Source organism: Trematomus bernacchii, unplaced genomic scaffold (genome assembly GCF_902827165.1).
Source record: "Trematomus bernacchii unplaced genomic scaffold, fTreBer1.1, whole genome shotgun sequence".
Classification (NCBI taxonomy): domain Eukaryota; kingdom Metazoa; phylum Chordata; class Actinopteri; order Perciformes; family Nototheniidae; genus Trematomus; species Trematomus bernacchii.
This window is the reverse complement of record NW_022987689.1, coordinates 12990813-13011541: the sequence shown is the minus strand read 5'-3', so window position 1 is coordinate 13011541 and position 20729 is coordinate 12990813. Positions and strand designations below refer to the sequence as shown.

At 41.4% G+C, this 20729-nt stretch overlaps 1 protein-coding gene across 3 annotated transcripts; it reads left to right on the top strand.

The window, feature by feature from the left end:
• Positions 1-2717: 2717 nt before the first annotated feature.
• slc7a8b (solute carrier family 7 member 8b) lies at positions 2718-19844 on the top strand. Of its 3 annotated transcripts, none has more exons than XM_034137149.1 (12): positions 2718-2819; positions 3275-3469; positions 10694-10898; positions 11330-11481; positions 12683-12808; positions 14350-14503; positions 14912-15035; positions 16671-16774; positions 17813-17909; positions 17997-18146; positions 18937-19114; positions 19291-19844. In XM_034137149.1, exons 2-12 carry the CDS (start codon positions 3316-3318, stop codon positions 19425-19427), a joined length of 1581 nt encoding a protein of 526 aa, XP_033993040.1. In that variant the 5' UTR covers positions 2718-2819; positions 3275-3315; the 3' UTR covers positions 19428-19844. The 3 variants fall into 3 exon arrangements, with proteins under 3 accessions (XP_033993040.1, XP_033993039.1, XP_033993041.1); XM_034137148.1 differs by having other exon boundaries at positions 2731-2819; positions 3289-3469; XM_034137150.1 differs by lacking the exon at positions 2718-2819 and adding an exon at positions 3094-3170 and having other exon boundaries at positions 3289-3469.
• The last annotated feature ends 885 nt before the right edge of the window (positions 19845-20729 follow it).

Below are 20729 nucleotides of genomic sequence, written 5' to 3'. Positions count from 1 at the left end.
GATAGGCGAAATCACGCCCATCTACTTCCGGTCCATGGGACCTTATTGCGGAAAAATTATGTATTGAAGTCAATGGAGAGAGAAAACTTATCTTTCGATCCCGTTTGAATTGTGCCATGAATTACACATATGTTTGTCAATCTTAAAAAATCATTTCCATGTAAACACTAGTCACAGTTTGTCTTAAAACTGTTGAAATATAAGACTATGAAAAACATGCAACTAGAAAGACTACAAATCCCAGAATCCCGGTCCCGCATGCTGGCTCTTACGGAACCGACTAACTCCCCTTGTGTGTATGTACAGCTCTCAACATGCCCAGACTTGTAGTGATTTTCACCTCTTTTAATACTTTTCGCCTCATTCTGAAAGAAAGAAGTGAAATGTGCCAACGTGACTGCCGTCTTGGTGTGTGGTGCGAGACGGGAGATGTAGTTCATTGAGCGGTTTCACACAAAAAAAGTGTTACTTCACAGTTTTACGACACATTTTTATTTTTTTACTTGCAAAATTATCTTTTAAATAGACAAACATCATATGTGTAATTTGTGGCACAATTCAAACGGGATCGAAAGATAATCTTTCTCTCTCCATTGACTTCAATACATACTTTTTCCGAAATAAGGTCCCATGGAGCTCCCCCGGAAAGGGAGGGACTTCGCCTCTCTATAGAGTGCCACAGTGACGTGTCCTAAAACCCGGAAGTAATGGCGCATTTCCACTACACGGCCTCGCTCGGCCTCGCTCGGTATGGCTAGGCCTCGTTAGGACTGGCTCACTTTATGGCGCATTTCCATTAGAGTTTAGGAACTGGGGTAGTATCTATAGTAACGCAGTGTAGGCGGAGCCGTGACGTCATCTTCAATGAGAACCCCAGAAAAACAACACAGCCGTTAGCTGTTAGCACTCAGAGCTCACAGCTCCTCATATATGTTCAGAAACTAGACAAAAGTTAAACAAGTACAAACCACAGACTGCCTGTGTCATGGCAAATACAGTCGCTGGTTTATTTATGTCTGTATAGGCCGTTGTGAGTGTGGACGGTCGGAGCATATACTGCGTTAGTTTAGCCAATCTCCATTTAGAAAACACGCATTTTAAAAGGTTTTTCGCCTGCCGTCTGTCTGTAGACTTGTCAAAGCATTAATTCATGGTTTTTACTAACCGGTATCAGTATGTTGTTACTTCTGCATCATTTTGAAACGTGTATTACAATTAAATCACGGTGAAATATGTCCATCTTGTTGTAGTTGTAGCCCCCTTGCCAGCGATTCTCTCTCTAGTTTAGCATACTCAGCCCGACTCAGCCTCGTTGTTCCTGGCCCTAGAACCACGATTTTATGGGGCCAGAAAAACTGTGAATTAGGACCCGCTAGCCGGTACTAGGCCAAGTGGAAACGCAACCAAAGACGGGCCGCTGACGTCACAGCTCTCTTAAACGGGGCTCCGCGCTGTAGTGCGCGTCTAGTGATGTGTCGGTCGCGAACGAGCCGATTCTTTTGAACGGCTCTTTGGTACGAACGAGGGGAACCGAGTCCTACTTGGTGAGAGCCGTTCTTTTTATCGTTCAATCGTTGGTCCGCACTCACTGCCTGCCAAAATCCACTCGCCTTTTAAAAAGCTTGATTTTGTTCCCCAAACGTATTCTGTGAAGACCCGCCCCTACTCTGTTTGGTAGGTTTCAGCACGAGGAGTGAGATGGGGTGGGTCTTAACGGAATACGCGAGAGAGAGAAGTCATAACAAGTGGTACAGGACAGGTAGACGACGTGTTTTTCGGATGGAAAATGAGCCAAACTTGAAAGCGCAGCAGCATTTGGATGCACTTCAACCAAAACCCAGGCAGTGATAAAGCGCACCATTTGTAAAGGCAAAATATCCTTTAAAGCAGGGTCAACAAATAATCTCCATCGCCACTTAAAAACACAGTAGTCTATCTAATATTAAGAGTTGCGTGAATTTCATTCAAGGCAAGGCAACTTTATTTACTTATCACATACAGAGGGTAAATTCAAAGTAGTATATTCACTGACATGAATGACATGGATATGGCGCCACCTTGTGTCATGTTTACAATGCAGATTATTTACATTAGGTCTGGCAATACAGTCAATCATTATCCTGGTGATTATTTCGCAGATAAACCTAGTAACCCTGCCCCCTTTAAAACAACGGCTCTTTTGAACGGCTCTTTTGAACGGCTCTTTGAAAGGAACGGAGCCATAAGATCCGGCTCCCTTCAAAGAGCCATAATTCCCATCACTAGTGGAAACACGCCATAAGTTAGCATTTGACCACTTCCGGTTCCTTCGACAAAAACCAATGCAATTTCTCTGTAGGATTTTGGAAAATAGCTTGAAATAAGGTCTGTGGTTGACACAAATTGAAGAGACAGATCATGTTTTGTTCAGCCGGATAATATCCACATGTCTACCCTACTTTTATAATTTTCGAATCATAAATCTAATCGATAGATTTATGAAAAGCGCGTGCCTTGCGCTGTATTCCACCCAGGGAAAATCTTCATACCACCTCAACCAGTTTTTACCGGAAATGAGTTCCGTTCAGAGGATAAAACACATACAACATTAATTCAACTCGATATTTGTTCACTTGAATTTCACTTTGAATGCTTGGATATTCTCAATGGGTGAATACAAAAATGATTACACCGAAGCTTTCTCAGGGCGGGCCAATGAGTAAACTGGGCGGGCCTGGGCCCGCCCTGGTTCTATGGTGGCTACGCCACTGACATGAAGTCCGTCACTTAACAGGGAGCTGCCTTCAGGGGGTTTACAAGTCACCGCGGCTGCCTAACAGGTGAGTCCTCACTTTGTTAGCTGTTTTCTCCAGGTTTTTATAGCAAAACAGAGAGCACGCGGTCAGGGCTGCTGTGTTAATTGCTAATTCCGACAGCCTTGTTGGTTTACAGGGGAAAAGTCGTGTTGGTCCTCTCGTGAGACATTTTAAATTGGTGAATTTGATCCTAAAACTTAACAATAACATTTGTGTTTAAAGTAGACGCTGTGTCTCGTTTTGCTTAACAAACTGGAGTTATTTCAATGTGTTTGTGGTCACTCACCTTTCAGACAGAGCCGCACTTTGAATTGTGAATTGTTAAGTGGTTTTCAATTTTATAAAACTGCAGCCAATCAGCATTTATGGCATAAGGTAGGCTACCCGTGAGAAAGTGCTTGAGCAATTACTCAGCAAATGTGTCCGGGAAAAGCATTGCAGCGTTGTTCACCTTATTTAAAACATGTGTTCAAAAATAGACCTATACTTGTAGGTGCTGCCCACAGAAGAGGGAGACAGGATGACCGAGGGTCCGAGGAAGCGGGGCAGCAGCGGCGGCGACGACAGTCACTCTCCCGCAGACACACAGCCGGGAGCCGCGAAAGATGTAGAGGGCTCCGGGGTGGCTCTGAAGAAAGAGATCGGCCTGGTCAGCGCCTGTGCCATCATAATCGGTAAGGAGCAGGGACGTGCACAGACTTTTTGGGGAGAAAAAGGGCACTTCCCATAATAATTTATAAAAAAAGTGTTTTAAAACAAAAAGTTAAAAATAGTTGCACATCTCTGACTTACTGACCAATTTATTTTAATACCCTCACACTCACGCAATTGTTTAATACTCAACAGAATTCTACAAAAATAGTCAGTTACACAGAGACAATGGTCTTCTTTAGTATTCACTAAGCACAAGAGCAGACGACAAACTAGTACAATTAATAGTTATTAAATGAGCAGCAAACAATCAAAATTATGAAGTTACTGTTTAACCCTCCTGTTGTCTTCGGGTCAAATCAGACCGATTTAGTACTTTCATCAATCATAACTTTTTTGTTTTACATTCGATTGCATTAAGGCAGGGGTGGGGAACCTTTTTCCTCTCAAGGGCCATTTCAATTTTTTCAACATCCTCCGAGGGCCGTACAAATTATTGACCTCTGCTTAAAAATACTAAAATCACAGCCCATTCATTTTGCCTTTCTTTCATGCTGAGCAAAGAAAAAGCAACCTCTTAATCCAGATATCTTACCATGACTCGCACATGCATTCACGTGCACGGTTGTGGCATGACCACCAAAACAGAAAGATATGGACACAAATGTTGAAGTTAAAAGCATCAATCTGGTGCACTTTGAGAGCAACATTAGGAGATCTATGGATACATCTCTCAACACCCATATGAAACAGAACTGTAAGCAGATTTATTTTTCTTTATGAATATTTTACAAATCACTCCCCTTTCAAACTGTAGGAAAGGGGAGTGATTTGTTCCCCACCCCTGCATTAAGGCTTTATGATATCCTTCACAGACATTTGAACATATAAAATTGTTGACCACCACTTTCATTGAATTTTGGATGATTTAGTCAACTTTGTAACACTCATGGTGTTCCTGGTCTCACACACACACACATACACACACACACACACACACACACACACACACACTCTAGATGTGTTCCCCCCCCCCTTATGTGCCCATCACACCTGGCACACGCAATACATGTTCAGTGTCTATTCTTTTTATATTTACTGCAGTTTTTTATGTACACCAGTAGTCTGATACAATATTTACAGTTTGAAAGGGTGTTAAATGACATTTGGTGATGATTAATGGTTTTTGTGTTAATGTAATAGCAGTTAAAACAGGACCGGTCAAATTTGACCACGAACACCAAAGTAAGGGGGGGGAAACGAAGACAATAGGAGGGTTAAGGCAGGACATTACAGGCAAAAAGATCGTTATGTCTGAATTCATCTATAGATATAAAGCTAATCTGCATTTAAACATAACATTTCCGGGGAAAATACTGACTTGACGTAAGTAACTATCTGGGGAAGTTGTGAGGTGCTATGCTTTTTTTTTTATCCTTTTCACCTGCAATGCCTTGGTAACTGCATGCAAATTTGCGCATTTTAATTAGGCCTAGTTAATGCCTACTTTGGATATCAATGTGGCGATTGTGATGACGTTATTAGATACACATTGTACTGTATTCACCTGTAGTGTCTCCCCTTAAGTACAGTACATTAGCCTGTATGCCCATGATAAATTGCCTTAGCTAAACCTTGAGCCAACTTATCCATTAGCTGTACCCTACTTTAACTATATTTGTTTTTGTCTTTTGGCTAATTAGCTGTAAACTTGAGGCACTGGCAGTTTAGTCATTTGTTCATCTCCACTCAACTTCAACCAAGCCAAGAAAAGCCGGCATAACATGGGACTTTAAGGTGGGAGGTGCTGCTACCTGTCTGTCTGAAGTGACTGCCGATGACTGTCCGCACCGCTGTGCGCGAGACGTGGAGGGAGGGTAGAGAGAGCATCGGAACTTCACAATCTAATCTCCCGACCTGATATTTTTATTTTGTATTCAATCAATATATTTTTGCAAAGGGAAACTGTGCGCAAACAGCAGTAGATATATATTCATTTATTGGAGAAAAAAAAATGGAAAAAAAAGCACCCCATTTTAAAAAAGGCACTTTCTCTGGAGGAAGAAAAAGGGCAGGGGCTCAAGCCCACTTTGATGTCTGTGTGCACGTGCCTGGTAAGGAGCCTATACATGTTTGTCTCCTAGCATATTTTAAGTAGAGAAAAGGTGTCTTATTTCACTTAGCGAAGTGAAATAGGTAAACTTAGCCTATGTGAAATAGGGTTCTCCTGTTTTTAAGAGAAGACCACTTTATAAATTAAAAATCAAATTCTAAGAGTATGTTCTCTAAATTAATTTCATTGCTTTTTGTATTTTATATCCTGTATGTTTGTTTGATTTATTTATTTTGGATAATAAATAGCAGGTTATTTTCACACATATACATTTTTACTACATAACTTCTTAATTTTATATACATATATTTATTATGTTTGAACATGTTTTATTCAACTTTTTACTCCACACTATCATAATAATAGCTTGGATTTATATAGCGCCTTTCATGAGACCCAAGGTCGCTTTACAAAGAAGAACAGGAGTAGGAACAAACATAACAAAACAAAAGGCAGTCAGACAAACAGTCAGGCAGACAAAACCACAAATAGATTAGGGGCCAAAGGCCTTAGCAAACAGATGGGACTTGAGGGCCCTTTTGAAGGCGTCAAGCGTAGGGATGTTGCGGATCCCCGCAGGGAGAGTTTTCCAGAGGGTGGGGGCTTCCACACTGAAAGCTCTGTCCCCGAAGGTTCGCAGGTTGGTGCGGGGGGTGGTAAGCAGGCCAGAGTCTGAAGACCGCAGGTTCCGGGGTGGGGCATGTGGGCGGAGGAGGTCCGATAAGTACTGGGGGGCATGGAGGGACTTGTAGGATATGCAGGACTTGACCGGCAGCCAGTGGAGGTGGATGAGGGTGGGAGTGATGTGCTGCCACGGCTTTGTATGTGCGAGTACCCTGGCAGCACAGTTTTGAACATACTGGAGCCTGACCAGGGTTTTGTTGGGGACCCCAAACGGGACACCATTGCAGTAGTCCAAGCGGGAGGTGACAAAAGCATGGACTAGGGTTTCTGCAACCGACTCCGAGAGTGACGGTCGGAGTGTGGCAATGTTCCTTGGATGGAAAAAGTCAGATTTGGTAACAGACTTGATGTGGGAGTGGAAGGAAAGGGTGGAGTCAAGGATGACACCCAGGTTGCGGGCTTCAGGAGATGGGGAGATGGAGCAGCCGTTAACCTCAAGGATGAAGTCACAAACCTTCCGGAGCAGCGCCTTGGGTGCCACAACCATGAGCTCCGTTTTCCTGCTGTTGAGTTTGAGATAGTTGGACGACATCCAGGTTTTTATGTCGTGCAGGCAGTTGACGAGAGACTGAGGGGGGAGCTGGGAGGATGGAGTAGTACTGAGATATAATTGGGTATCATCAGCGTAGCAGTGGAAATTGAGTCCGTGATGGTGGATGATCTAGCCGAGAGGGAGCATGTAAATGGTGAACAGGAGGGGGCCAAGCACAGAGCCCTGGGGTACACCATGATTGACTGGGGCCGGGGGTGAATTTGAGCCATTGATGGTTACAAACTGTTCCCTGTTATGGAGGTAGGATGTGAACCAGGACAGGGCTGTGCGGGTGAGGAGGATGGTGTGGGAGATGGTGTCAAATGCTGCAGAGAGGTCCAGGAGGATGAGGATGCTGAGGCGGCCAGAGTCAGCAGCAATGAGGAGATCGTTGGTGATCTTGATGAGGGCGGTCTCAGTGCTGTGTTGAAGTCTGAAGCCGGATTGGAAGGGCTCATAGAGCTCATGGTTGGACATGTACAGATGGAGTTGGCCGGCGACCACTCTTTCCAGAGTTTTACTTGGGAAGGGAAGGTTGGAGATCGGCCGGTGGTTGTGGAGGTCGTCGGGGTTCAGGCCAGGTTTTTTGAGGATGGGGGTGACTGAGGCCATTTTGAAGCTGGTGGGGACTATACCAGTAGCCAGAGAAGCGTTGATGATGACCACCATGTAAGGACAGAGGGTGGGTAGGCAGTGCTTGACCAGGGCTGTGGGCATGGGGTCCAGGGAGCAGGTGGAGGTCTTGGCCGAGCTGACCAGTTTGTCCACTTGGAGAGCATCCACAGGGGAGAAGGAGGAGAGGTTGCAATGAGGCGCGGCGCTGGGGGTGCGTTGCCAGGTGGCTGAGGTGCAGGTAGGGGGGAGGGCCAGGAGCTGCTGATGGATGGCCTCGACTTTCGCCTGGAAGAAGTCAAGGAATTTGGAGCACAGGTCGGGAGCCCCTGAGGGCTTGGGGGCGTCAGGGGGGCGGAGTAGGCGGTTGATGGTGGAGAACAGTGTTCTGGGGTTGCTTTGCTGAGCACCGATGAGACGGCAGTAGTAATGAGTCTTTGCGTGGGAGAGAGCTTCCTTATAAGCTTTGACATGGTCACGAAAATCCAGGAGGTGGACCGCAAGGCCAGTTTTTTTTGAGAGCCTCTCCAGCTGGCGACCAGAGGCCTTCATGCGGCGGAGTTCGGTGGTGAACCAGGGGGCGGGTGAAGGAAACAGTCAGGGTTTTGATGGGGGCGAGAGAGTTGAGACTGAGGGATAGGGCAGTGTTGTAGTGGGCTACCAAGCCGTCCACGGTGGAGTCGGAGGGAGCCGAGGCCATGTGGGTAGCTATCAGGTCGGATAGGGCCGGTGCACTCACAGTCTTGATGTTCCTAAACATAATGGTGCCTTTAGGATGCTGCCTGGGCAGGGAGATCGGAACAGTGAAGAGGATGGCGTGATGGTCAGATACAGCCAGGTCAAGGCGCTGTAGGTCGGGGGGCGGAGAGCCGGTAGAGCACACCAGGTCCAGCGTGTGGCCTTTGGTGTGGGTGGGGCCCTGGACATGTTGCTTGATGCTGAAACAGTCCAGAAGTGAAAGGAATTCAGCAGGAAATGTGCAGTTACTGGAGTCCACGTGAATGTTAAAATCACCGAGCAGGAGAGTTGATGGAGACATTGAGCAGAGAGAGGTGAGCAACTCAGACAGCTCAGACAAGAAGGTAGTGGAAGCTTTAGGTGGGCGGTATCATGTTATCTTATTATATGATACGATTATTATGTTTATAAAACCGTTTTTCCCTATGTTTTATTTATGTTTTATTCATTGTTCTAAAATAGAGCAACTCTCACAAAGCCCAATTTCCCTGGAAAAATAAAGAGGACAGATTCTGACTTACATATTGTTTGAATTGTGTCAAAAAATCAAAACAACAAAAATCATAATTTAGTCTCGCTTGGAATTGAGTTACAGGTTTTTGACAGCTTGTATGTATCAACAAGCATTCAGTTCTATTGTATATCCCAGCTACTAAATTAGTATTTTCTCATTATAATCACATGTTGAAGGAATTTCATATATTAAGCCATCTTCCTTTACATGTGTAAAGAAAATAGCTGAATCAAGCTGCAACCATTGAAGAAATGCAACCATTTGCACTTTAAGTGGTTGAGCCTTACTGATCTATGTTTTGCGCACCCTCAGTGCACTCCCAACATCATACATCTTGGACATGCCTTTTTATCATCACTTTAATGTTTCAAATGTACTCTTGGCTACCGCACATGAAGAAAAAAGAGAAACATTGATAAAAAGCAATCCTACTAATGTCATTATGATGTTATGTGCTGCATTTTTGCAGCCTTAAGCATGGTTTGAGTGTGGTTGTTAAACCAGACAAGGAGCAGCTGTACTTTCATTTGTGTGCCTGCCTCCATAATGATGTATGGATAAATTAGTGTAAAAACTCGTAAGTCATCTGAAACTTTTCTCAATGTCTGTTTAAACTGAACCCCTTTGTGTAGCCCTTATTCGCCTGACAGGGTGGGCATTTACTGGGATTAACCAGTGGTGACCAACTGAAGAACAATGGGCTTCATGCAGTAACATTCTCTTAAATTCATCTGATAGTTTTTCAACTTCAGAAGCACCAAATGTTCTTTCAAATAAGCTCTTACCCAAGTGTGCTGAGTTATGAATCCCACGTAATCCTTAATTAGAGAGTGGCCGTTTGTTCATTATTAGCATAATAAATGTCCTCAAATAATGTTGTAACTCTTGCAAAGGCCCAAGAGTTGGAGAGTTGGCAGCCAAAAAAGTAACTTCAGCAGTCGAGAAATTGAGGTACTCTTATTTAAACTCAAACAAAGTAAATGTAAATCTTAAGATTGTCAGTAGTGACTTTTCAGGAGAATCAAAAGGCATCTAAGGGCCGTATGTAAGCCATTCAGGAGCTGAATGTAATCAATATAAGGCTCAAATCAAGGGTTTTGATAGTCTTATTTGTGATCAATGGACCAATAGTATTTATTAAGCCCACTAATATAATAATCCAGTCAATACAAATCTCTCAAAGGTATTATCTAAACTATATTCTTAGATTTCCATGTGTTTTTTTCTTCATATTAAAACATATGTTTCTTCGCGTTTTTGTGCTCTCGACAACTCGGAAAATGTTCTCTTACCCATATTAATGTCCCTTACCTTGCAGAGTCAGACATTATGTCCCAAAAACCAGTTACTTATGTTGTTTTTTACAACAGGTGGTACATTTCAATCAAACTGTACAAAGTGGCAATTTTCATTCAGACTTGTATTTGTTTGATGGTCCTTAGAGTCACACAGACGATACAAACTCATTCTGACATTTCTTCAAACATTAAGACATGCATCTTCTCTTTCTAAATCAAAATGGCAATGCGAACATAATCAAGAACGAATATTAAAGATACACATTGTCTATGTTGTGTTGTTGCTACCAATGTAACAGCCTTGCACTACTTCCAAAAGTAAAGTACGACTCTACTGCATGATGAAATATTCCAAGTGAAAGCAGAAATGATGCCAAACAATACCAGTTTCTTCACATGAGCTAACCAGCAGTTGGCATGTGCAATGGGACACTTTGGATACCAGTTTGGGCAGTCTAATCCAAGTATCGGGCTTCTTAAAAAAGAATAGAGCCCAATGTAAAACAATAATTTTTGTTCATGCAAAGAGATTCCATATGGACTAGGGTCCCATTGGCCAGCATGAAATGGGGCGTCATGGGACAGGAAATTGTATCATTAACATTAACCTGTCTCACTGTAAATAACCATAATTCCTGCAATGTTGTTGTTTTTATTATCATTATTATTATTATTATTATTATTATTATTATCATCATAGCATCCTGCCCTGTGTCTGGTCTTGTTTCTAATTCTGTCCTTTGTGTCTGTTCTCAGGCAACATCATTGGATCAGGGATCTTTGTGAGTCCTAAGGGGGTTCTGGAGAACGCTAGCTCTGTGGGCGTGGCCATCATTGTATGGGTTACCACCGGAGTTATCACCGCCATCGGGGCCCTCTGCTACGCTGAGTTAGGCGTGACCATCCCCAAGTCGGGGGGAGACTACTCCTATGTCAAGGACATCTTTGGAGGACTGGCTGGGTGAGAACAAATGTTAGGATTCATTTTGAAATGCATATAAAAGGTGAGTTTCAAATACAGTAGCATTTACATATATCTGAGATGAACTTACTGACAAAAAGGCCTGAAAAAATTTATATTGTCCCATTTTTCTACAAACAAAACTTCAGACACCTCGCATTAATGGGAATTTGAAGTAAATCCCCGCCCTCACCCCTCCTCTAAAAGTGTAAGCCCCTACTTATGTTCCCAGCATCCCAGAATGTCACTGACCCAGTTCCACTCATGTCTCTTGTTTTAAACAACAATGCCCTAGTGTACATGTATAATACACTCCGCTTATGTGCTTAATTTTTCTTTTGTTTCCCTGTTACGTTTTGCGTTAACAAAGAGTAGCATGATTTGCCAGTAGTGTGTGTGCACTCATGTGACACAAATGTCTTTATGTCCAGGTTCCTGCGACTGTGGATTGCTCTGCTGGTGATCTACCCCACCAACCAGGCTGTGATCGCTCTCACCTTCTCCAACTACGTCCTGCAGCCTCTCTTCCCCTCCTGCCTCCCCCCAGACAGCGGCCTCCGCCTGCTGGCTGCGGTTTGCCTGAGTGAGTCATAGAATTTACCTGGAAACTAAATGTGTCAGTTAGGCTAGGCACAGATCATGACTCAGCATTCAAAGCCCACTTTAAAGAATACATTCCTGCCTTGGTGTTTAATTCTTCTCTTCTTTCTTCTTCAGTTGTTTTTAAAACACTTCATATTATAGAAAGACACCTTAGTAGGTGGCAGATTTAATTGTTAATAAGGGTGGGTGAGGCTGTACAGCATTTATTTTGCCTGGCAGTGAATGCATCACCAAGTTCAGCACTCGCAAGATTACAACACGGTCTGGAAAACAGATTCAGGGCATGGTCACATATGAGGGAATATAGGTCAGTGACTATTGCATGAAAATTCCCTAAAGTTAGACATTACCTGAGGCGAAGGAAGCAAATATTTAGTTTTTGATATAGAACGGAAGTCAGTGGTTCACTAATGGTATTTTGTGTGTGACCGCACCCCTTTTAATGTCTTCTGTATCTGATTAGCTTTGTCTTGTCTGTGGAAAAAATATGATAATGACCTCAAAAACTATGGAAACCAGTAGGTTGATCACATTTGGCAAGAATTAGCATGCAAACATGCTCATGATATGTTAGCATTTAGCTCAAAGTACATCTTTGCATAGGTACATCCTTACAGAGCTGCTATCATGGATGGCTATGGCTAACCCAGTTTCAATCACTGCTTGTGAACTCCTATCAAACTGTTAATATGACAGTGTTGCTCAAATTTGAAAAACTATTATTTTACTGTATATCTAGCTTTTAAATGTTTACTGAAATGTGTATTGTACTGTAACTTTAAAATGAGAGTTGCGTTGGGCGGATGCTTGTTTTTGGCTCGACTGTTTTCAACATGGCGGCCAGGTCTCTCATTTATAGTATTTTATTTGTTTACTGGGATTGTTCATCTATATAGAGAACATAAGTCCCGCCCTTCTACTTCCGACCCATGGAACCTTATTTTGGAAAAAATATGTATGGTAGTCAATGGCGAGAGAGAAATTATTTTTCAATCCTGTTTGAATTGTGCCATGAATTACACATAATGATGTTTGTCAATTTAAAAGATAATTTTGCAAGTCACTTGGAAATTATTTTTTTAAATTGACAAACATCATATGTCAATGGAATGTAACCAAAGTATTCCTCACACAACATGGATATCATTTAAACTTTTTTTGTCATCCTTGCCATGCTGTAGTGTTGTTGACATGGGTGAACTGCCACAGTGTGCGCTGGGCCACATGTGTCCAAGACATCTTCACTGCTGGCAAGCTTTTGGCCCTGGGTCTCATCATAATCATGGGAATCGTCCAAATATGCAAAGGTAGGATTTTCAGTCTCTTTAAACTCTTTTAGTTTCTTTACTGTACATGTCTGTCTCTCTTTTGGTAGGGAGGTGGTTACCAGTGTTCTTTGTTGTAACCTCTTCTCACAAATACATTTTAAAAAAAATGTAAATATAAAGAGAAGGGTAGAAATTGAGTGTTCATTAATACACAATATAAAACATACAGAATAAACAATGTAATATACCAATTTACTACTAAAACAAAATGTATAAACATACAAATATATGAACAAAACCTGGGCATAATTTTTACGTTCCCTTCTCAGAATTTCATTTGAATAGTAAATGGGTCTGAAGAGGTGTAACTAACCAGTTTTTCACAATACATTTTTAGTTAACTCTTATTTCTCCACTCTCCTGTCCTCAAATTGGAAATCTTTGACCGAAGACATGATGTCAAAGGGGGGGGGCGGGGCACGTAGGCATCAGCACTTTAGCCACCATCACACACAATATAAGTTACCTTGTGCCTCTCACGAGATTTGTGATTCCAGCGTGAAAGAGGGATTACAGTCAGTCATAACTAGGGATGCTCCGATCGCCAATTTTGGGGCCGATCGCCGATCGCCGGAATCAGTATCTGCCGATACTGATCGCCGATCCGATCGAGTGGGCGGGGCCTAAATGGAAGATTTAAACATCACTTTAAATCTTCCATTTAAAGTGATGTTTAAAACTCAGTTAATGGGGCTCATTCACTGGAGCTTCCACAAACAACAATCAACTTAATTATTACATTCAAATGATGTACATTATTCAAGTTTACATTCACTTTGGATAATACCACGGGAGAAATTAGCAAGCGCTCTCTTTTCCTCTCTCTCCCTCTCTCTCCCCCTCTCTCCCTCTCCTGACAGCCCGTCAGTATCGTCTCATGCAGCTCGCTGATCCAGTAATGTGTGAGGCCGACAGTGAAGAATAAACATATTTATAACTAGTTTAGCTTGTTCCAGAGGTAGATAAAATAGCTAAGTGTGTTAGGTCTAACTCTTGTGTGTTTCGCTCCGCTCACCAGTCCATCACAGCGGGCGGAGCTGCAGGATTTCTGCTTCACACACACGTTGCATACCGCTATTTTACTGTCTTTTTCGGACACCTTAAAATAATGCCAGACTAGTGAAGCCATTTTGGTGAGCTTGTTTTGCCGCGTACAGAGAAAAGTGTCATGTATTTTACGTCATGCGATCGGCCCTCGCGATCGGCATGTTTAGAGAGCACCGATCGATCGGTAGAGAGTGAGTATCGGCAGATCTCGATCGGTGACCGATCGATCGGAGCATCCCTAGTCATAACCCTTCATCCCACTCATAATCCTCACACACACTTACACTCGTTCATGTGACTCGCCCCCTCATAATATCTTACTTTGCGTGGTGTATAAACTAGAGATGCAGGCTAATTAATATGTCTCTTGGATGTTGTTTGGTGACCTCTGCTGCTCAGCCTTTGGTAGTGAAAAGCAGTTGACACCAAATTTCACGTAATTTCAATGAATTCTGACGTTTCCTCATTCTCAGGTCACTATTACTGGTTGGAGCCAGAACACGCCTTCGAGACGTTCAGAGACTACGGTGTGGGTCAGATAGCTCTTTCCTTCCTACAAGGATCCTTCGCTTATGGAGGCTGGAACTTCCTCAACTACGTCACAGAGGAGTTGGTTGACCCGTACAGGTAACATGCACAAGCATCAAAACCTGCAAAAAGAACAAAATGCATTAAAGGATTAAGAACAGACAATTATGCTTCATTCATTCATTAACTTTATCTATTCCTACCTAAATCTAGCATTAAAAAGTAAATATTAAAAAAATAAAAATGTAAAGGGAGTTTTCTTTTAAATTTGTTATTTTCTCACATAATCTGAGGTAAAAACCTCCACCATAATTCTATACGTTTAGCCTATTTACTGATGGTGCCTTAAAAAGGATTTAACTAGCAAGATTTAAACTGTTATAAAGACATATTAACCTAAAATAATGTAAACAATGAAAACTAAAGATTTTATTATTTGGGAAAGACGCACACACCACAGATATCTTCATAAACCATGAACATTAATCTTGTCTTTTGTCCTCTCAGGAATCTCCCTCTTGCGATCTTCATCTCTATCCCCATCGTCACCTTCGTTTACGTGTTCGCCAACATAGCCTACATCACCGCCATGAGCCCGCAGGAGCTGCTGGCCTCAAACGCTGTGGCAGTGGTGAGAAAACACACCCAAAATAAAAAATGTTTTATTCCATATTATATAATCTTTTTTTAAAGATCATATCAAAAGAAAGTCTGTTTTTATATACTAGAAAATATTATTTGTTAACTGAACTAATAAACATAAGAATTGGCCATTAATGTGATTTTGTGTAATCTGTTAGTTCAATATTCCTTACAATATTTTATGACAAATAATTCTTGACATATTCGTGATCAGTCCAATTCATATTTAATACGATTTATAGATTAACTGAGTAAAAAGCAGTATAACAACCATTAAGTCTCAATCAAACGTAGCTAATGCATGGATCTAGAGCAGGGGTGTCAAACTCAATTTCATCGCAGGCCACATTAGCATTATGGTTGCACTCAGGCCCCGCTCACACGGGACCGTTTGCGTTTATGCACAGTATGCGTATTCAAAAAAGTCTTCCGTTCACATGCATTCGTTTCATTTAACGTGTCTGTTCAAACGAGGCCGCGGGAAACGCTGTAGTACATATGCCGGGACTGTAAGTGGCGCTGTAACTTCCGCCAAAATACACCAAAAGCCGCGAAGAAGAGCAGCCCAGCAGCCCCGCCACAATGTTGCCATGGCTACCCTTCTGTTTAAGCCCCGACACTGAAACTGAAACTGAAAGAAACCAAATCTGTGGATATTGCATCCCGACCAAGAAGGTCTCCGTGGAGAGGACGGCTCAGAAAGAGAGATATTCTCTACAAACACCGGGTGAGATCCTCCTTTGTCAATATAATGGATCAATGCATGAAATCTGACTCTGTTTATTTTGTTTAAGGAGTATATTGGGCGTTAACAATTCTGGTTTGCCTTTTATAATATTATTTCATTCAAGAACCCCTTGTGCGTTTAATTAACACAGCTATTTTTGATAGTTGCTGCAGGAGAGGCGGGGCTATCGTTATTTTTTCAGGAAATATTCGTATAGAGGTGATTACACGGACTCGGTTGACCCCCCAGAGCGTTTCGTTTGCAAATCTATCCACCTTGGGACCCGTTATTGTTTGTGGGGTCAGTTTCTATCGGCCTCGTGTAAATAATAGGGCTATACGCACGCGAAACTATGCAGATACAAGCAGTTTTCTCCTCGTGTAAACGGCGCCTCAAAGGGCCGGTTGTAACCTATATAAATATACATATATAAATATATAATATATATAAAATAATGTATTATATTACATTATTGCCTCTGAATTGGATTATTATTGAATAGGATAATAACTTGGTAATTAACTACGTCTGAAAGCAGAAGTCCAGGGCAAATAATTGCAAGTCTCTTCAGTGTGCATATCACAAAACGAGATGCATTGTGGGACATGTAGTTTATGGGCAACGTGCTTCTGTAAAGTGGCATGTAACCGTATAATAAACGTATTATAATCTTTGCAAGCTCTTGCGGGCCACATAAAATGAAGTCGCGGGCCAGATTTGGCCCCCGGGCCTTGAGTTTGACACCCCTGATCTAGAGGCTAATCGGCAGCCATTTACAGAAACCACTTAGCTGTGACACGTTTATTCATCTCACTCCATTTTAAAATGTCTTGATAAGTCACTGTTATTAAAGTGTTCTCTCCTCCTCTCTTTCTCTACTTCTAATGTTTCTCCCAGACTTTTGGAGAGAAGTTGCTCGGTGTAATGTCATGGATCATGCCCATCTCTGTGGCTCTCTCCACCTTCGGGGGCGTCAACGGCTCCCTCTTCACATCGTCACGGTCAGTTTATCCTCCATCTTTTGTCATCGCAGCTTCTGTGGCTGCTGTGCTTCTTTTTTTTTTAAATTGACTCTTGTTCCTTTACTGACATTTGAGCCCATATCTGTAGATGTATATGGAGAAACTGGGTAAGCAGTGTAAAAATAAGGAAGCTACACAGAAATTGTAAAATGTATGATAGGTAACAATCTCTCATCATTAGGGCTACAAATTAGTTTTTTTGGATTATATGGGAAAAGTCTGAACGGAACATTATATTCCCTGTTCTGTAATTTGAGGTACTTTGAAGTATTTTATGCTACTCTATATTTTTCCAATACATTTGACTGACAGCTTTAGTTACTTAATAGATTCCGACTGAACCCATACAAATGATTAATAAACCAATACAAAACATTGACATATATTCATAGTTTCAGGGTAAGGTGTCATTCGCACTGATGCTGTCCCCACCCCTTTTTTTAAATGGCCGATATTTGTCCCATTACATTTAGAAGCATCATTTCTTTTTTTTTAATGTTCTGAAAAACAGCTTGAACCAAAAAAATGACATGTAGAATAAATCAATGTGCAATGCCGTTAGCTCAAAAAGCATGCATGGACTGATCAATAACTAAATGTTTGACATGGTTTCTTGTTCCCCCGAATCTCAGTAATCATCTGCTCTAACCCTGATCACTCAACATTTTATTTCTTGAAGACAATTAAAAAATATTCGGACACCATTTGTCCCCACGACTTTTCAACACAAGGTGACGCCCTTGTTTGGTAAATGTACTATAGTTTTTAAGTTAGTATTGCTACTTTTACTTAAATAAAACATCCGAGTGCTTCTTTCACCACTCCTGGTAACCCCACATTCCACAGTACTCCTGTTTTGCTAAATGTTCCACCCTGACATTCTGACTCGTGCACTCTGTCTCTACAATAATGACCTGAGCTGTGTTCCCTGAGCTCTCAGCTGCTGAGTGCACACTGTAAATAAGCAGCAGCTGCCTCTGCTCTCAGGACTTCACCGTCTCCTCTTCTGTCTCTCAGGCTGTTTTTCGCCGGAGCGAGGGAAGGCCATCTCCCACGTCTGCTGGCCATGATTCACGTCAAACGCTGCACCCCCATCCCTGCCTTACTCTTCACTGTGAGTCCTTATCAAAACACTACATCCACTTTTTGTCATTTTTAGTCTTTTGAAGAAATGATAACTCCTCCCTGTCGCCATTTTCAGTTGATCTCCACCCTGCTGATGTTGTGCACCAGTGACATTTACACCCTCATAAACTACGTGGGCTTCATCAACTACCTCTTCTATGGCGTCACCGTCGCCGGGCAGATCGTCCTGCGCTTTAAAGAGCCCGATATGTATCGACCCATTAAGGTAAATACACTAATAGGTATTGAAAAGAAAACCAAATAAAAGATAAAAACCACAATATTATTATGTGTATATTAAATGTGTTTAGATATCACAGTTATAGTCAGTACAGGTAGGTTGATAGATTCAGAATGATTCAAAGGCTTATTGTCAAATGCACAATGGCTACAGTGGAGTTTTGGCTCCTCCAACAATGCAACATAAACATACATAAGATAAAAAACAATAGAAATAGTTGAAGAAATATAAATAATATACAGCAAGAGAATGTGCAAGTAAATGAAGAAATGAGTAGATGATAGATGGAAAAATATAAAATTAAGAAAAGTGAATGTAAACTGAAACTGTGTAGAGTGGAATACATTTCTTTTTTTCCTTGTTTATTATATATAATTCTGGTTGATGTTTAACCAACAATCACATTTCACAATTCTTTGAAACAATGCTTGATCATAAAGGTTTCTATGTGGCCCAAAGAGGTGTCGTAGGGCAAGCACAATTAAACAAGACAATTCAAAGTGCTTTGCAAAAACATTAAAAGCATTAAGACAAAGAAAATCATAAATTACATTTTGAAAGCCCCCTTAGCCAAGAGAATACAAAATAATGTAATATAATAGTTATTTTATTTAATAAAAGGCAGTGGAAAATAGACATCAGTCTTGATTTTAAAATTATTTAGAGTTTTAGCGGACCAGCCGTTTTCTGGGAGTGTGTTCCAGATAACATAAAACATTTCTTTAATGATGATAAGACCGTGTGATTTTACTTTTGTCTCTCCCTGGTCCTCCAGGTGAGCCTGATATGGCCGGTGATCTACCTGCTGTTCTGGGCCTTCCTGATAGTCTTCTCCCTCTACTCTGAGCCGGTTGTCTGCGGCGTTGGCCTGGTCATAATGATGACTGGCGTCCCTGTCTATTTCCTGGCAGTCTACTGGGAAAAGAAGCCACAGTGTGTTGATAGTTTGATGGGTAAGGCAACATTCTAGTGTCTCAAAATAGAAGATGTTTAGAGTTTGAAAATGTTATTTGAAAAATATCATATAGGAATTGAATTGTTAAGGTTGTGTTCATCAGGATAAATGTCTTTAATTAAGCACTTTTAATATTAAATAACTTCCTTGGTCTCTTTCCCCAACTGTACCCAGGTAAATGTACTCATCTGTGCCAAAAGCTTTGTTCGGTGGTCTATCCGGACATGGGGGACAAGGTGGAGCCCCAAGGGTCTCCAAAAGAAGATGGAGATAAGGAAGATGGAGGAAGCCCTCTGACAGCTGAATCTTGATGATGTGCATAAACAATCTCCAACAATGCCACGCTCTTTTTTTTTTTGCAAGGAGGAGGCGCAAAAAGGCACTTAGGAAAGACTCTTCGAGAGATTATCACACATATGCACTTGTTCTATGACATTGGCACGGGCACAGATGCTTTGTTGAAAAGTCACTGATGTTTAACTTGTGTAACACAGAACATGAAATTATTATTTTTGTAATATATTATTGTTTTGTATTCAAGTGTGGGAGGCTATCGGAAAATGTTTTTATATGCAAGTTGTTTGTATTGTAAAATCTGTGATTGTATTCTCACCTCACTATTCTAACACTAAAATGACATTTTCCAGATGGAATAATGTGTTTTATTCACATTGGTGTACATAACATGCGTATATATAAAAGTGTATAAATGATTCATTCAAAAGTTATTTTCTCGATTTATGAAGAGTTTATTTGGATTGATTATTGTCTGTGAAGTGCGACTTTTCTTAAAAGGAAAAAAAAGTCTCCAATTAGGCATAGCGTGGAAAGAGCAAAAACGGCTACATTTCAAATTGTCTTTATTTATAAATTAACAGAAAGATTTTGTTTGAAAATTAAATATTACTATTAGTTGCCCAATGCATATTTAGCACGTGGTTCCCGTATACCACGTTTTTTCAAATCCTAAAACTATTTTAGACAAGAGTTTTTGACAAGTTGAATGCCTGTTAAAAGATACTCGGATGCACTCTTTTCTCACACTACTACATTGTGGTGCACACTGCTGAACCTCCTCATCTATGTTTTATTTACCTGTTGGAACACCTGACGTAGAAGGGGCGGAGCCCACGCACCGTGAGCGATCAAATTGCGGAAGTCATGGGCTATGACGAGCCGGGCTTGGTTACAATTTTACGATGCCCTGAAATGGACAGGAAAGAAGATGCATTTGCTTTCAAAATAAAAGCCTGAATCGGTATCCAAATAATGCTGGATCAATTCAAAGTTGTGGATGAAATGAATCAAATCAAACCAGAACATCTAATTGGTGTATTCTAAATCATATGTATTTATACAACACTAAGTACTGTCAAATATGTTACATCTTGTACACAACAATTGTAAACAAACTTTTCTAATCCAGGGTAGCCTATAACATAGCGAAATAACGTAAACCTAGAGCTTTTAGGAGCTTGAGTCTGGAAATCCCGGGCAGCTGCACACTCTGATAGTTTAGTAATCCAGTATTTTCTCTACCTAGTGATTTAGAATCCATTTTCCCCCTGTGTTGACACAATTATCGTTAAGGGAAATGGATTCCCTAATTAGTT

What these genes read in the sequence shown, in the direction of transcription:
- slc7a8b (XM_034137149.1), top strand. Translation starts at nt 3,316, where the DNA reads ATGACCGAGGGTCCGAGGAAGCGGGGCAGCAGCGGCGGCGACGACAGT. An exon ending in ATCTTTGGAGGACTGGCTGG is followed by an intron (nt 10,899 to 11,329) that starts GTGAGAACAAAT and finishes CTTTATGTCCAG; the next exon opens with GTTCCTGCGACTGTGGATTG. An exon ending in GCTGGCTGCGGTTTGCCTGA is followed by an intron (nt 11,482 to 12,682) that starts GTGAGTCATAGA and finishes GCCATGCTGTAG; the next exon opens with TGTTGTTGACATGGGTGAAC.